At 47.5% G+C, this 18,632-nt stretch overlaps 1 protein-coding gene across 5 annotated transcripts in view; it reads right to left on the bottom strand.

Moving 5' to 3' along the window:
- scube1 (signal peptide, CUB domain, EGF-like 1) overlaps positions 1-18,632 on the bottom strand; it is a 184,672-nt gene that overhangs the window by 35,088 nt on the left and 130,952 nt on the right. For 2 of the 5 annotated variants that reach the window (XM_046297392.1, XM_046297391.1), the window contains exons 7-9: positions 17,724-17,777; positions 12,806-12,895; positions 5,930-6,046 (exon numbers count right to left, since the gene is read on the bottom strand). In XM_046297392.1, the coding sequence (XP_046153348.1) occupies positions 5,930-6,046; positions 12,806-12,895; positions 17,724-17,777 (261 nt within the window). The remainder of the gene's footprint in view (positions 1-5,929; positions 6,047-12,805; positions 12,896-17,723; positions 17,778-18,632) is intronic. The other 3 variants (XM_046297396.1, XM_046297395.1, XM_046297394.1) reach the window with 2 other exon arrangements.

Raw genomic sequence — 18,632 nt, forward strand, 5'->3', positions numbered from 1 at the left:
GGGCACACTGCTGCTGCTGGGAAGGCTGAGAGCCAAATGGGAAGGGCTAACATCAGGGTTCAACAGATGATTAGGATTGTTTGTAATTAACAACAGTGTAGGATAAATAATAGACCGGTAAATGAGAATATGGCTGAACGTTGACCTCTGGCCCTCGACCTCAATACAGTAAGTAAAACTCAGAGGGATCAACTGGAAGGTCGTTGTTGCATAAGATGCTTCTGAGTCGATAATAGTCCTCTCAAAAGACAAAGATAGTATCAATCAATCAATCATATGTATTTATAAAATTCTTCGTACATCAGCTGATGTCACAAAGTGCTGTACAGAAACCCAGCCTAAAACCCCGAACAGCAAGCAATGCAGGTGTAGAAGCATAGTAGATGGAGAACGGAAAGAGGGAGAGGCAGCAAACAAGACAGAAATAAAGAAAGAGAAGAAGAAATAAAGGTTGTATTGTAACATGAACTGCAGCCATTGGAGAGAGAGTGAGTGAGAGAGAGATGAGGAATGTGGAAGCTCTTTGGCTGCTGCTGCAGGCTTATCTCTGAGCGCTCGGGTAGCCTTGGTACGCGCCTCGGGGAAACTGTGTAGTTTTACAAAATATTTACAGTAAAAAGCAATTAAATGTAATACATTTGTGGAAACCCGAACCTGTCCAAATAATTTGGGGACGGGAGAAGGGGGGATCTACTGTTCATAAAAAGCAGAGTTTACCTCAGTGTGACCACCTCAGGCTGCTAATTTGGGAGACGACGGGCGGCTCGGGCCAGAGCCGGCCGGGTATTTATCAGAGGACTTAAACGGCCCGCTCTGTTTGCTTTGTCCCTAAAGACTCTCCTCCGTCTAATAACAGAGGCTCTATGGGCCACATCTGGGCCAAGAGCAACTCCTGTAAAGAGCAACACAACAGTAAAATAAAACAGCAGGCAGGGCCGACGCCGGCCTGACGGAGGGAGAGCCGGAACGGTTGAGGGCCGGAGCTGGGCCAGAGTCATGTAAGGTGATGGAGATAGGAGTGTTATTGTGGAGATTACTGGGCCTGACATGTTAATACCGTGGGCTGTTGAGAGCGTTGGCACTTTCTGGAGGCTTTCTGTCTGGACGAGTGGGGCTAGAGGAGGAGTTTATGGGGAAGCGACTCCGTACAGTAGCTTCCAGTCTTTTGAGGGCACAAAGTGATAGTGAAGCTATGACAATAAAGCTAGTGGGAGCGGTAGGCGGGAAGGTGAGGGTGAGAATCAAAGGTGTTGCTGACTATGATACAGTTAATTTACTGAGATTAGCTGAGCAACATAAAGTATGTCCCCTTATAAACCAACGAGCTTGTAGCCTATCACCTGGTTTGTCCTTGTCTGTGTTAAGTGACTCCTGTAATGGCTCTTTGATTGGATTACTGGATGTGTGTGTGTGTGTGTTCAGGCTTTCGCTGGTACTGGGGAGAGGAATGCAGGCCAGTGAAGACGTGTCTCAGGTGCCCATACACACACTGTACAACTGAGCAGCTCAGTCTCCCTGCACCGACACACACACACACACACTCACTCACTCACTCACTCACTCACTCACTCACACACTCACACACTCACACACTCACACACTCACACACTCACACACTCACACACTCACACACACACACACACACACACACACACACACACACACACACACACACACACACACACACACACACACACACACACACACACACACACACACACACACACACACATACACACACACACACACACACAAACTCATCCACCCACCGACACGCACCTTCTAATCAAACATCTGGAAACTGTTCACAAAATCACTTTTCTTCTCCCTTTCTTCCTCCGCCTCTCCCTCTCTTCCCTCCGTCTCTCCCTCCGTCCGCAGGAGAGCCCTGTGATAAAAACGCCTCCTTCCATTGGCGCGTCTGTCATCGTGGAGTTAGGGAACCGTCTCGTCTGTCAGCACAGATGAAAGGCTGTTTATCAGACGCCTGGGATTTAAACATGCCCTAAATAGTTTATATTGAAATGATTATGTTAGGGGGGGGGGGGGTAGGATGGTGCAGGTCCCACAGGGTCTGGCACACAGAGAGACAGAGCAGAGAGACAGAGGGCTCTGTCTACAGTACCTCACAGCATGACATTTACCTCCCAGCTAACTACTAACCCCACAAAACCACAAACTGCTGTCTACAATACTCTATCTACATTAACAACACATCACTACCTACTATCTCTATGCTATAAAAACACCTCTACCCCCTGGGCCTATCTGCACGTTACAACACACCACTGGCACAACCCGGTATGCTATAACACATGACTATCTTCAGTATTCAACATTAGAGCACAGTCACACACTACACTCCTGTGGTCAGCTCAGCTGTGATATCAGCTAGCTTAGCCAAGACCCTGTCAGCCCATTTAACCTGTTACAGATCTGTGTGTGCTGTTACCAAGGTTACAGAACGATTTGGTCCAGGCAGGGGGCAGCATGGCGACAAGGTGGGACAGGTGGTCTGAATAAAATGTCTTGATCAATAAAACCCCTGGCTGACTGACTAGGCTCAGTGGGAGACGATCCAGAAGTAATGCTGGCTGGGTGGAGACTGGAGAGGAGTTCAGAGTTTATAGTTTCCCTTCCTGATATGTTTGAGTATGTGCTTTTGTGTGTAGTCAGTGTGGATGTGTAGTCAGAGTGGATGTGTGTATTGATTGTTGACTAGTGTATGGTTAACTTGTGCGTGCATGCACATGTGTGTATATGCACCGTGCCTGCATGTGCATGTCTATCATGTAAGTGTGTGTGTGTGTGTGTGTGTGTGTGTGTGTGTGTGTGTGTGTGTGTGTGTGTGTGTGTGTGTGTGTGTGTGTATGTGTGTGTGTGTGTGTGTGTGTGTGTGTGTGTGTGTGTGTGTGTGTGTGTGTGTGTGTGTGTGTGTGTGTGTGTGTGTGTGTGTGTGTGTTTGCAGTCAGTGGCAGATGGCTCTCTCCATGTTTTCCTGGTCCATCCCTCCACCCCTTCATGCCCAGCTGATGGATGGTGATGGGTGATGGATGTGTCTCTCAGCTCCAGCTCAGATCAGGTCAATCACTGGTGGATTTATGGAGCCCCGGGGCCTAACTCAGCCACATTATCTGGGCGGTACACAGCTGGACTGCAGCCCTATCCATCTTCTCCACTCAACTGGCCCCCGGAAAACACAGCGTTTTCCTGCACCATAAAGGCTTGGTTGTCCTGTTAAGCTCACAAATCAATGGCAGACGGGAGACAGACAGGAGACAGACAGGAGACAGACGGGAGACAGACGGGAGACAGACGGGACACAGACGGGAGACAGACGGGAGACAGACGGGAGACAGATGGGAGACAGATGGGAGTGGAAGTTGTTCACACAAGCTGCTGGGGTTTGAACTTGACATTGGAGCGACAGAGAGACTAGATGTTTTCTCACACTGCATCCAATGCAGGGCTGGACCCTTCCAGTCACAGCTAACCTCGTTAGCAGACAATGGTGTTGCCATAGAGGATTCTACGATATATCATGATCAACTGGTTTCATTGGCCATTATGGTGCCACTGATATAACATGTCCAAACAAAACTGTCCCCATGCTCTGCCTCACTCTAACTAAAGAGCTGACATGACAACTGAGAATGAACGATATGCCTATTCTCTATGCTGGAGATATGATGGATGGTGCCTATTCTCTATGCTGGAGATATGATGGATGGTGGAGATGGATGGTGCCTATTCTCCATGCTGGAGATATGATGGATGGTGGAGATGGATGGTGCCTATTCTCTATGCTGGAGATATGATGGATGGTGGAGATGGATGGTGCCCATTCTCTATGCTGGAGATATGATGGATGGTGGAGATGGTGCCTATTCTCTATGCTGGAGATATGATGGATGGTGCCCATTCTCTATGCTGGAGATATGATGGATGGTGGAGATGGATGGTGCCTATTCTCCATGCTGGAGATATGATGGATGGTGGAGATGGATGGTGCCCATTCTCTATGCTGGAGATATGATGGATGGTGGAGATGGATGGTGCCTATTCTCTATGTTGGAGATATGATGGATGGTGGAGATGGATGGTGCCCATTCTCTATGCTGGAGATATGATGGATGGTGGAGATGGATGGTGCCCATTCTCTATGTTGGAGATATGATGGATGGTGGAGATGGATGGTGCCCATTCTCTATGCTGGAGATATGATGGATGGTGGTAGGTGGTAATGTTCTCTGTTAGCACCCTATTTTGTGTCTCCCCACTATACAGCTGGGTGGCGCTGTATGAGTCTGTGTGAGTCTGTGTGTGTGTGTGTACTATATGTGTGTGAGAGGAAAAGAGAGAGACAGTGCAGCGTGGGCCTCACTGTTCAAACAGCTGAAAGTTTGAAGTCGCGTCGTCTGCCTGCCAGCCAGACAGCCCCGGCTCCAGTATTTCACACTTACATGGCACATTCTCAAACTTCTTGACACGAAATACACACACACACAGGTACACACAGGTACACACAGGTACACACAGGTACACACAGGTACACATAGGTACACATAGGTACACACAGGTACACACAGGTACACACAGGTACACACACACACACACACACACACACACACACACACACACACACACACACACACACACACACACACACACACACACACACACACACACACACACACACACACACACACACACACACACACACACACACACACACACACACACACACACATGACATTGGACATAGAGAGTCGCCGCCATGTAACCTACAAGTCATTGCTATGGCGACTCCTACAGCAGCTCCCCTCCTCAAACATGTCTTGTCACATGTTGGCAGAATAGGTTGAGCAGCGATGTAACAGCCCTCCCCACATCCTCAGTGTAGTTCTTCTTCAACTGTTCTGATGTGAACCAACTCAACTCAACAGCCCGAGGAAAACTCTCAGGCCTTTTGTTTTCTCTTCCCCAGTCTCTTCTTTCTGATTAGTGCAGATGAAGGAAAGGAGATTAGGAGATGAGGAGAGAAAGTAGCCACTATCCGCTTGAGATGCACCCAAGTGTGTCTCATGCAAGACAGACCACAGTGTCGCTGTTCGTCGCTGTTCCTCAGACATATCAATGATCCCTGAAACAAACAACACCGCTCCACATGAACCACTGTATTTTCCGTTTGGGTGACCCTGGGGTCAGAACCATCAACGGCCCTGTTTGTTTAGGGACAAGCCTAAATCAACTATCTGCTAGAAAAAGGTCCCTTTCGCTGTGACTGTGTGGCAGCCCGGTAGAGCCTGGGTCGCCGTCTTTGATGTCACAGGCGGAATTTGGGAAGTGGAAGCGTTTGGCGGCAACATCAACAACAACAGCAGCACTGCCAGTGACCGCGCTGGAGACCGGAGTCTCCCTCTCCTCCATGCGAGGAGGGGAAGTGAACTTTGTGCCGCAGGGTTGGTTGGTCTTGGCCCAAGATCACTCAGATACCACTCATACCAGCCACAGATACCAGACCCCTGGACCACCAGACCCCTGGACCACCAGACCCCTGGACCACCTCCGCAAAGGATCCTCTCAACTCAATACCGTTCAATACCACATCACTTGCCCATATTGCGTTACATTTGCCAAATACGGTTGAGTGCTGATACGGAATGTGCCTCCATTGTTAACAGCACTAGCAGTGTGTTCTTAAGATGAGCACACTAAAGGGTTGGGTGCTATCAAGGCATGAGTAAAAGCCTCTCGTCACATAGAGAGAGAGAGAGAGAGAGAGAGAGAGAGAGAGAGAGAGAGAGAGAGAGAGAGAGAGAGAGAGAGAGAGGGAGAGAGAGAGAGAGAGAGAGAGAGGGTGAAGTGAAGAAGATAGAGGAGAGCCGTAGGGGACAGTAGGGCCACACGGACACACCTATACACTGACCTTTGCAGGTCTTGCCGTCTGGCTGCAGGGTGAATCCCACGGGGCAGCTGCAGCGGACCCCTGTAGCCGTGTCCTTGCAGGTCCGGTCACAGCCGCCATTGTTCACCGCACAGGTTTCTGGGTAAAACAAAAATATACAGTGGGAGAAAAGAGAGGCGGGGGGGGCGGGGGGCAGGGGAGGGGTGTTAACCTACTGACTGGCACGCATATCTAAAGAGCAGAACGGAGTCTAAAGAGAGAAATAGTAGACAGTGAAGATATGACAGGTGGGTTGAGAAGAGGCTGCATACAATGGGGAAATACACAACAGGGTGACGTCGTGTATTCAGGGCATATTGCTTTTTCTCCATACCCATTCAGACTTCATTCCCACGATACTAAGCACGTGTCAAGACATTGTGGTTGTCCATCAGACCAGTGACAGGTTATGAGACGGTACACAGTTGGAATTTCATTGACGGTTCATAAACATGTCACAGACCGACTATAAACTCATACTCAGGACTCACAGATTTCTACAAAACACAAACAAGAGATTAATGGGCAACATGAGTTGATAAAGGAGAGGAACTCAGTAGCCGAGTTAAGACAGGAAAGCCCTGTTTCCAAAAAAACGTCAAGAAAACATTGAGTCAAAAACGATACTGAAGGTGAAGTAGAGAAAACACGAGAGTCTATAAGTGGTGGTGGGATCGAGTAGTAGTACTTAGGACCGAATGTGTATATTTTGACTCCAGGAAAAATGTTCTTGTATGTGGCCAAGATAAGGTTTGCTCTGACTTGTGAATATTGCCTGAGCTAATCCCAAAACAAACAGCACCTAATGGCATCTCCACTTTACCTGCACAGCCCAATGTTGCTATAGGAAAGCTGAGCTCACTAATCCCCAATGGGTGTCAGAAACGGCTGAGGACGGTGAAACGGTACACTGCTATTAGAACGGGGCTCAATAATAGGCTACAATATTTAATAAAGAACAGTTTCAGATTAAAACTACTTGGGTCTGGCAGGCTTCTGATATGTCCTGGAAAAAACTCAGTTGACTGTGCTTAGCTAAAGGGATAGTTCATCTACTTCCCCAAACTCGTGGATACCATTTTTATGTCTCTGCGTCCTGTATGAAGGAAGTTCAGAGGTAGTTTCGAGAGCAAGGCTAACTAGCTCAGCACAAAGACTGGAAGTCTTTGGGTACAGCTAGTGATAATGCTAGTTAGCATTGGCTCGCAAAACTACCTCTAACTTCCTTCATACTGGACACAGAGGCATAAAAAATGGTATCCACGAGTTCAGCCAAAATCCCAAACTATCCCTTTAAAGGTGACAGCAGACGCTGAAATGGCTCTGGCTATTTGGACATGGACTTGTCTCTCTGGCATCTATTTCCAGCTCAATAAATGCAAAGAGGTTCTGTGCCTGCTTTAAGGGAGGAGGGAAGAGGATAAACCCTTTCAGAGTGGCTAGCTAACATGCCCTGCTCTAGAGGTCACAGCATTAGCATAATACTGTCAATGAGTGTAGTGTCACGGACTGACGGCATCTCATCAGCGGGCTGATCCAACATGGCCGTCTGTTTGCAGCAAAACCAAACGGCAGGTGGGTGCTGTGAGAGCCAGCATGGTGGCCAGATTCTACCAACACAGGGAAGCTGTCAGTGGCAAAATGGCTCTACTTCAATGAGGCTGCTGGTGTGTTTCATAGAACTGCAGATAACGTTTTGGGATACTGAACCTAATTCCCAGAACAGGAAAACACAGAGGGAATAGGAGAAGGAGAGATACTCTATCTTCCTGGTAAACTACATGACCACCTGGTCGTCGAACATGTCATTCCAAAATCATGGTCAATAATATGGAGTTGGTCCCCCCTTTGCTGCTATAACAGCCTCCACTCTTCTGGGAAGGATTTGCACTAGATGTTGGAACATTGCTGTGGGAACTTGCTTCCACTCAGCCACAACAGCATTAGTGAGGTTGGGCACTGGTGTTGGGCGATTAGGCCTGGCTCACAGTCGGCGTTCTAATTCATCTCAAAGATGTTCGATTTCTGTATGGACTTCATTTTGTGCACGGGGGCATTGTCATGCTGAAACAGGAAAGGGCCTTCCCCAAACTGTTGCCACAAAGTTGGAAGCACAGAATCGTCTAGAATGTCATTGTATACTGTTGCGTTAGGATTTCCCTTCACTGGAACTAAGGGGCCTTAGCCCGAACCATGAAAAACAGCCCCAGTCCATTATTCCTCCTCCACCAAACTCTACAGTTGGCACATTGTGGCAGGTAGCGTTCTTCTGGAATCCGCCAAACACAGATTTGTCCGTCGGACTGCCAGATGGTGAAGTGTGATTCATCACTCCAGAGAACGCGTTTCCAAAGCTCCACGGTCCAATGGCAGCAAACTTTACACCACTCCAGCCGACGCTTGGCGTTGCGTATGGTGATCTTAGGCTTGTGTGCAGATGCTCGGCCATGGAAACCCATCTCATGAAGCTCCTGATGAACAGTTCTGGTGCTGACGTTACTTCCAGAAGCAGTCTGGAACTCGGTAGTGAGTGTTGCAACCGAGGACAGACGAATTGTACACGCTACTCAACGGTCCTGTTCTGTGAGCTTGTGAGGCCTACCACTTCACGGCTGAGACATTGTTGCTCCTAGACGTTTCCACTTCACAATAACAGCACTTACAGTTGACCGGGGCAGCTCTAGCAGGGCAGAAATGTGACGAACTGACTTGTTGGAAAGGTGTCATTCTAAAACGGTGCCACAGTAAGGCCATTCCATTGTCAATGTTTGTCTATGGAGATTGCATGGCTGTGTGCTTGATTATATACACCTGTCAGCAATGGGTGTGGTTGAAATAGCTGAATCCACTAAGTTGAAGGGGTGTCCACATACTTTTGTATATATAGTGTAGCTTGTCTGATGGGTGCTGTAGGGTATGGCAGTGGATCCCTGCAAACGTCCCACTCAGGTGTGTGTGTGTGTGTGTGTGTGTGTGTGTGTGTGTGTGTGTGTGTGTGTGTGTGTGTGTGTGTGTGTGTGTGTGTGTGTGTGTGTGTGTGTGTGTGTGTGTGTGTGTGTGTGTGTGTGTGTGTGTGCATGGGGCTGATAATGGGTCAGACTGATTTATACTACTGAAGGCAATGGGCCCTATAATTAGCTTAGCGTGAGTCCTGCTCAGAGCCCCTCTCCTCCTCTGATGAGCCAGGCCTGCCCACCCCCAGGGCAAGAGGCTGCACACAGGAACACAGACCCGCCGCCCGCCCAAACACACTCTGATTGATGTACTGGACATGCAAAGCCTACCCCCGAACAGCCCCTCTGAACCCCCTCCCCTCTCCCACCCCTGAATGTTTCTGTCTCATGCACACTGTATTGCAACTACGCTACAAAGGCTAACGCTCTTCTATTCACAACCATCCTTTCCACTTCCCTGTGTCTCAATTTCAACATGCTGAAGCTGAGAGGAAGGTGGACAGGGTAACACCTATTTTTTGTAAAGGGCAGTGGGGGATTGGGGGAGTTTCCGTGGGAGACATTCTGGGGGAGATTGACGGTTGGAGGGACCCGTTCAAGGGAACCAGCTCTCATCTCCGTGGTGACAGATGAAGATTACTTGTCTGTCTTGTTTGTGTGAGCAGCGGCAGCAGGGCCAGTGGTGTGTTGGCTGAGAGCCAGTACAAATCAACAGAGACACCCCTGACTTGCCCACCAAATACCCCCATCATCACACCCCTCCATCTCACTGTTTCTCTGTCTGTCTCTCTCTCCTCTCATCCACCCCTGCCATGCTCACACATGCTCTGGGCAGACTTGACTGATCTGCTCTGCTGGCGTCAGGAGTGAAGAGGTAGAGAGTGGGTGCACACACACACACACACAAACGTACCTCATACTCCTCACACACACAGACATGCTGACCAGGCAAATCTCCATGCAAGCCCTCTCGCTCTCTCCTCTCTCTCTCTCTCTCTCTCTCTCTCTCTCTCTCTCTCTCTCTCTCTCTCTCTCTCTCTCTCTCTCTCTCTCTCTCTCTCTCTCTCTCTCTCTCTCTCAGTAAGACACATGTTCTATTGATTAAGAGGGAGTCATGAGAAAAGAGGAGTGGTTGTGCTTTATTAAGCATCATGCCAAGTCTCATCAACCCTCCACACACATACTGACTGAGCTGTAGGGGCACGATCGTCTTTCAGCAGGGCCTAGCTAACAGGATCCCCCTTCACTGTTGTCATGGGCACCTAATCCAGCTGTCAGCGCTGCCCCCGTCCTGAAATCACGCTATCCATACACACACACACACGCCCAGCTCAGCTCATCTGTCCTAGGTGAGTGGTTTACTTGGACTCCTCAGCAGCCGATGTCTGTGTAGCTATAGCACTACACTCTCTCTCTCCCGCTCTCACACCCAGCCTCATCAAGTGTCCAGCACACGCTGGTTTAATCCTAAATGAGTAGAACTTTGACAAGACCTGGCTTTTTCTGTGCTAGAACTCCAGTGACGCAGCAGCAGATGCACAGAGAGAGTCGGGAACGCTGTGTGTCAAAGCAGGCATGGAGCACAGTGTCAAATCTAACAGACGTTCAGGGCTGCTCTAAAGACTTCCATAGTCTCCATGGCAATCAGACTAATCAGACCTGTAAAGTATAAAAGGAAACTGCAAATAAAAAAGTTGGGATTAAAAACATCTCAATAACACAGGTCATATAAATGAGAGCTGGGGGTTATAGACAGTGTTGGAATGAAGGGGCGGAGCATCAACAGTGACATCATCAGGTATGAAAACAACAGGACTGAGTCAGGCAGGGGAAAGATTCCTCAACTGATGAAAGATGAGAAGGATGGAAAAGTTCACTTTTAGAGGAAATAGGTGGAGTTTTGTCTCCCCCGCCCCCCCCAATTTACAGGCCAATGTCGTCACCTGTTGAAGTAAGATCTGCCTCTGTATGGGAGAAACCTGCAGGCACCATTCCATAACAGTAACAGTATATACAAGCTCAGGATGTCTGAATGTCTGACTGATTTAAGTCTCCATGCTGGTAAACAACGTACATTGTACAGGATCCATTTCTGCCTTTGAAAACAAAATCATGTAAAATAAAGGAAACAGAACCATAAGAAACCAAGATGGAAACGCTGCCTCGAGGCTCCCAGGTTTAAGGAAGTGCAGTTTTAGTTAGATATTAGTGGGGGTTCACGCATTTAGTCTGGTTTAGTGGTTAGTCCAGATTAGTTGAGATATTTCCATTCAAGGGAGAAATATTGAAACCACACTTTAACAGTCAGGTGGAACTTCACAGGGGGTTCGAGGTCTGAAAGAGGGAAAAGAAAGGGTCACAGGGACAGACTATGTACAGAACGGTGTCATCTAGGAGTTGATTGGCATACATTGTCTGAGAACCATGTCGTTTGTCCCTTCTCACCAACCCTGTGGAGTGATTCCCGTTCAACAGTCAGTCACGACTGTTGAAGGGATGCATCTTCCTCCACTGAGTCGGGAAAGGGATATTCTATTCACGCTTTTATTCATTTGTGCATTCATTTAATTTGTTTTATACTAATTGACTGAGTCATCCGTTGATGAACCTACAGTGTAGATACAGTATCTGGAGCCTGTCTCTCATCGACGGGCTCTTTATGCCACGATGTGGCTGTTTGAGTGATAATGCTCACTTGGAATGCAAGTACTGTAGGCCAAACGAGTGCATACCTGAGGAGTAGGGTGGCAGTCTGAAACAGGAAGATGGCGAGGGGCATATGGTGATAATGAACTGTGAAGGGCCCTCTGAAAGACATCCCTTGAGGAGTAGGGTGGCAGTCTGAAACAGGAAGATGGCGAGGGGCATATGGTGATAATGAACTGTGAAGGGCCCTCTGAAAGACATCCCAGGGTGGCAGTCTGAAACAGGAAGATGGCGAGGGGCATATGGTGATAATGAACTGTGAAGGGCCCTCTGAAAGACATCCCTTGAGGAAGGGTGGCAGTCTGAAACAGGAAGATGAGGGGCATATGGTGATAATGAACTGTGAAGGATGAAAGACATCCCTTGATATGTTGGATGGATGGGACACGTTGGCCAAGGGGACTGAGATGGAAACCATGCCATAGGATGGATGGGAAGTTAAAGGTCACCAATATTAAAGACTTCGGTGTCTGTTCAATCAAACCCGCTATCTGGAAGAAGGCAAGGCAAGCACTGCAGTAGAGTTTGTTGAATAAATGAATCCAAAAGACATTCTCCCAACATAAGTTCGATGATTTGTCTTCACCCGGAGACTTCCAGATGGTGGATTTGATTGAATGAAGCGCTATGTCATCCAAAGAGACTCTGCTGATAGAGACCCTTCAAAGATACTTGCTCTCATGTTCTCCACGGCAATGCCAAAGATATAATGGGATGGACCGGCTCCTCGTATACAGTTCCCCTCCAAGCCATGAGTATCAGCATGGGGAGGGGGAAGGAAGGACTGAGGGTGTTTCAGATATTACAGGAAGATTTTCGCCTAAATTAGTGAACATGAAACCGTGTCAAAATGGTCCAGTGTTCTTCAAGACCTTATTCGTTGACCATTAACTTTCCGTTATGTGTAAAGACTCTGCAGTACCTGAGGAGAGGTGCCTGACCACCAGTCTAATCTTTGGAGGGATGTGTAGCTGCCTATAGGGGTAACTGTTAGTTACTGTGGGAGACGGGCGATGGGGAGAGGTGGGAGCAGGGTTGGAGAAGTTTACCAACAGGCTGGGACCTTGAGGGTGGACATAGAGGGTACCAAGGACTCATAAAAATACAAATGTATTTAACAGAGAGAGAGAGAGAGAGAGAAGGGAGATACAAGCACAAGCGCCATGGCAACACATAGAAAGAGGAAGAAAAGAGTTACCCATAAGTAGCCGCCGTTTCACCCGCTTGTCCACATCAGCTATTGACGTGGCATTGAACTCAGAGCTCTCAATTGCAGCCTCATCTCTCTCTAAAACACAAGTGACAAACAGTGAGCAGTAAGGTTAATGAGAAGCCCAATGTCCACCGCCCGCTGCCGCCCGAGACGTCAAGTCAAGTCAGCCCCTCTTGGCGTGTGAGCAAAACCAAAGCCAAGAAGCAAGAAGCCATGAAAAAGGCGCCAAAATCCCTGTTAGAGTGTTAATCCCAAAAACAAATCCAAAAGTCTCAGATAGCAAAAAAACAAACGAAATAAGTTGAAATGAGGGTAAGGGTGGGGGTAGGGGACAAAAATAGCAGTTCAAATAAAAATATAATTTAGGGGGGTTGTGGGGGAGTTGGTTGTTGTAGCCGTTGCTGTTTCTGTCTTCCATATCAAACGGCCACACACACTCAGCAATGGTTCCCTCACATCCGAAAAGGAGGAAGAGGGGGAGGAGGAAAGGAAGGAGGAGTAGAGGGAAGGATGAGCAAACATGTCCAAGACAAGCTGCATGAGTGTTGGGTAAGAAGCAGGGGGGTGAGGATGACAACAGAACGGGTAGGAGGCTATGCTAGCCACCAGATCAGACAGAGAGAGGGAGCAACTACAAGGACTTCAGAATGACAAAATGAAAGAAAGAAAGGGATGAGAGAGAGAAAAAGGGAAGAAGAAGAGAGAGGAAATCCCGTCCCATCGTGGGCCACAATGGGAGAAGTAAACGGGAGGAGGAACACTCATAAATAAATGGGGTTGGGGACTAGTGGAAGGGGGAGCGATGGAGAGGGCATGCACAGAGGAGAAGGAGGTCGTCTGGGGGCAGCGCTGGTTGCCTGTTTGTCTATGGAACACATCACAACTGGCTTTAACAGTCAACACTGGAAACCATGTTCCCAAGCTGGGGGGGTGAGAAGGGAAAGCCCGGGGTTATGGTTAAGATGGGGGGGGTGAGAAGGGAAAGCCCGGGGTTATGGTTAAGATGGGGGGGGGTGAGGAGGGAAAGCCCGGGGGTTATGGTTAAGATGGGGGTGAGAAGGGAAAGCCCGGGGTTATGGTTAAGATGGGGGTGAGAAGGGAAAGCCCGGGGTTATGGTTAAGATGAACATGCAGATATGCAGCTGAGGAAACACAGATATGCATTAGCAGCCACTGCGTTAGAATGGATGGGCTGGGGTGGTGATGAGCGCTACTGGGCCTTGGGAAGAGTGGGAGTCTTTCACTGGGACGTCAGAGTCATTAGGCTCTGAATGAGCATCTCTCGCTGAAGTACTGAATTGGGGGTGGGGGGGGGGGGGGGCTGGCCAGGGCACTGCCACTCAGTACAATAGAACTAGGACTGTCTTTGATGTACAAAGTCCTACAGAGGGGGATTTTGGGTGAGGGGGGAGGAAGGGGTAACTAAAGCCCCCCCCTGGTCACCCCTGGCTTGGCCCGTTACTGGTCTTTCTCAGGCGGTTAGTTTGGGAAGGATTGGTAGACAAAGTGAAGGACTCTCTGAAGCAGTGTTCACAAATGAATGGAGGCTTTCTGGCTCTCAACTACCGGTTAGGTGTGTGTGTGTGCATGTGTGTATATGAATGTGTGCATGTATGTGCGTGTGTGTTTATGCCTGTGTGTGTGTGTATATGGGTGACTGGGCAATTATGTGCTGGTGTATGGGTGGGAGCGCTTGTGAGTGTGTGCATGCTTGAGTGTGAGGGTGCGTGCACGTGTGTATGAGCGTGTGAAAGTGTGTGTGTGTGTGTGTGAGTGGGTGGTTGTGTAAGAAAGGGTGAGGAGGAGGAGAAGAGAGGACTCCAGGACTCTCCTAAGGGGCTAAGGAATCAGCAGTTCTAAGGTCCATTTAGAGGAGGCCTTCTGAGGGGGGATGTTTAGAGAGAGAGCAGAACTTACACAGGAAATAATCACTGAAGAGACGGAGGAATGAATTCACAGCAGTACACTACAGCTAAGAGGAGAACAGTAACGGTAACCAGTAACGATGCACTGTAAGAAAACAGGGGGACAAGTGTTGGTTGCTATTAATGTTACTGCAATTCAAGGAGGGAAAAAATGAAAGAAAATACCAATCTGAATAAAAACAAAAAGGAAATCAAAGGGAAAATGCAGAACAGTAGGATCTCCCATGCAGCCGGACAGACAAAAACACAGACAGGCAGAAGGGCTGCGTAGATTAGTGACAGAGGTATGGTGAGGACAGACGGACGCACAGACGGACGGCCTGACAGACACGGAGAGCGTGTCAGATTGAGAATGCATGCGGCTGGCTGGGATGACGGCATGACGGAGGTGTTATTGAGAAACAGGCAGGGTTACTGGTCCGTCTCTACAGGTGGATGAGGGGGGAGGTGCTGATGGGTAGGGGGTGACGTGGGTTTTGGGGGTTGCCACAGTAACAGGATTTTGTTTGCTGGTTGAGGCCGTTGTACTGTTAGGGGGAGGGGGGCATATTTCAGGTTGGAGGGGGGGTTGTCTGGAGTGATGTTTGTTTTTGGTTTGGGTGGGTAGCTCTATGTAACGTTAGATCAGGCTGCAACTGAGATGTTCACTCTAATCCTGTATCATTGTTTTATTAGTTCCCCCAGTCTTTAATTCAATTCCCTTTAATAATCTTAATTCCTTTAAGGTAAGGATTTAATCCTTTTTGAATTGAATTTGAACATGGACAAGACAGGCAATCAGTAACTATCACCAGAAAGCAGGAGGAGGTAGGGAGGGAGGAAGAGGAGAAGGAGGAGAAAGAGGAGGATCACCAGAGACAGCACTACACAAAGGTGGGTCAAAGGTGGGCCCAGTGACAGAGCAGTTGGGACACTCAGACCAGGAGCCTTTCCTCTCGCCAGAGAGAAAAAGACACGGGACAGAGGGAGAAGGAGAACAGAGTTTTTCATTCTTTCAGAGGTCTTCCTCTTCTTTCGTGGATTTCGTTGTTCCTCGCATGGCTGGAAAGGAAAAGGTTATGGGCACAAAATGAAGGCAGTTCTGTGAGAACGCAGCACTGATGATACTGTACAGTAGAGATCTGTTTGTGGGGAGAGAGAGTGGGCTTCTCCAGTGTTCTAGCACAGCAGGAATGACAACACACAGAAGAAGGGTTTATTTGTGACATGACAGAAGACCTGTGTTTGTGTGTGTGTGTGTGTGTGTGTGTGTGTGTGTGTGTGTGTGTGTGTGTGTGTGTGTGTGTGTGTGTGTGTGTGTGTGTGTGTGTGTGTGTGTGTGTGTGTGTGTTTTAATTCCAGTTAGAACAGGCATCATCAACTAAATTCTGCCACAGCCAATTTTTTTCTTGAGTGGATGTTCGTGATGCCGGAACATAATTACAAATAATTTGTAGACCGCAAAATGACCGCAAGAAGCCCAAACAGATATAATATTTGACTAAAACAATCATTTCAAACATTGCTTACATGTGTATGCAATCACGTCTATTATGCGTGGGAATACTTGAGAACAGATTTGCTAAATTACAATTTTACAGTATTTGTGTCTAACAATAAAAAATAAAAATAAAATAATAATAATAATATATTTTTTAATTTGCTCTGAAAACTTTTAGGGCCAAATAAAACCACCCGTGGGACAAATTTGGCCTGCGGGCCTCCAATTGGGGTAACCTGAGGTATTGTGTTCAGATGCATCTGATCTTAGTCAACTCCAGAAATGATTTAACTCCTTCTGGAGGCATCTGTACAGACTTTGACTAACTGGCATAATGTAACACAAGAAAAAGAGTTTGTGTATCTGCCAATCTGCTTTCTGCCATGGATTTTGCAAATCGGTGGGATAAACCTTGTTTAGGAGCTATGGAGAAACAAGGGAGTCTGTAAATCACTGTCTCGTTATGGACAGACAGACAGACAGACAGACAGACAGAGAGACACCGCCAGGCTCCCTTCGGAACACTCCGGAACGTTCAGGAACGTCTCTGTGCACCCAAAAAACACTGGAGCATTTTTTTTAAAGGCAGAAAAAAATCAGATTTGGTATGCCCAAGCTTCCAAACTTCTGAGCCAAATGTGGGACTGGATTCCGTTGGAAGGAAGGCAAAGAAAAAAAATTGTGAAACTCTTTCACTTACCTGGAACCTCTCATTTATCTCAGGCAAATTCCCCCAGAAAAAAAATCATGAACATTTCCTCTCTGTTCAGCTTCGGAGCCACCATAGCCGCGGGATACGGCCACATTGACAGCCGGGAGTAAAAGTTAGCCATTTGGCAAACAGTGGCATGCAGGCCTGGCGTCTTTCAGGCCTAGTGATGGGCATGAGTTACATTGACTTGGCTAGTTTTCCAGGGTAATGAAGATGATGAATGTGTTTTTCAACTTCTGAGACTTCTCAACTATTCATTTTCCAGTTTCCACCACCGCCCTACCTAGGGATCAAACCCCCAAACCCCTTCTATTCCTCCTTTCACTCCCTGACAAGTTAACACACTACTACTACACTGACTACTCTGTCGGCAGTCAAAGTGCGTGTTTATCTGGGAGTGTGCATACAGGTATAGGTGTAATTGTGTGATTGAAAGAGAAAGAGAGAGACAGAGAGAGAGAGAGAGAGAGAGAGATAGAGACAGAGAGAGAGAGAGACACTGAGAGAGAGACACAGAGAGAGAGAGAGAGAGAGAGAGAGAGAGAGAGAGAGAGACAGAGAGACAGAGAGACAGACAGCCAGTGAGAGCAACACATAAAGGAATGAGACACTGATCATACAACTCTCCTCTGTCACATGGCAAATCAGCTATTTTCAACATGCACCGGAAACTGTTTTCTTAGTACACATTTAGATGGGGAGAATTCTTTACTCCCTCTTCTCCCCATGCCACGATCTCCAAAAACAGGGTGAGCAGTCTTCAGGCCCCAGACAGGAAATAATCACCATCGTCATCGTGAAACTCCGGGCGACATTTTCGGGGTGCAACAAAGCACAGATCTGTGCAAAAAATACTGTAAAACTCATTATAATCTGGCAGCTGGATTACAGATCGTTGAAGAAAAATGTATAATTGGATCACACTGCCAGATTATAATGAGGTTTACGGTATTTTCACACAGATTTGTGCTCTTTTGCACGGCGAAAATGTCGCCCTCCATCTCTATTCAATTACTCACAGTTTCAAGTTACTCACATGACTGTGTATATTTGCAAGAAAAAAAATAAACATTTGAATGCAATTTAAGGTTGGTTGATGATCTAGAAAATGTATATATGTTACTGCGCACTCTCTAACGCTCTCTCTCTCATCCTGTCCATCTCTCTTGCTCTGTCTCTCTCTCTCTGAATGTATCAGTGGCTCAATCTCTCCCCCTCTGTCTTTTGTTGTGAGTGTATAAATAAGATGAGGCCGGGGTAGGGAGAGAGGGCTCAGGGGTGAAGTTAACTCATCACAAAGCCCTTCTCACCAGTTTCTCTCACATATTTATGACATCGACTGCAAAACAGATGAGAAATAACAGCTTTAAGATGAATATGTTCTCTAATGTGCACTGAGTGTCAGTACCAGTCAAATGTTTGGACACATACTCATTCAAGGGTTTTTCATTTGTAGAATAATGTTGAATACATCAAAATGAAGAAATAACACATATGGAATCATGTAGTAGCCAAATAAGTGTCAAACATATAAAAATATATTTGAGATTCTTCAAAGGAGCCACTCTTTGCCTCGGTGACAGCTTTGCACACTCTAAGCATTCTCTCAACCAGCTTCATGAGGAATGCTTTTCCAACAGTCTTGAAGGAGTTCCCACATATGCTGAGCACTTTGTGGCTGCTTTTCCTTCACCA

Source organism: Oncorhynchus gorbuscha, linkage group LG14 (genome assembly GCF_021184085.1).
Source record: "Oncorhynchus gorbuscha isolate QuinsamMale2020 ecotype Even-year linkage group LG14, OgorEven_v1.0, whole genome shotgun sequence".
NCBI lineage: Eukaryota > Metazoa > Chordata > Actinopteri > Salmoniformes > Salmonidae > Oncorhynchus > Oncorhynchus gorbuscha.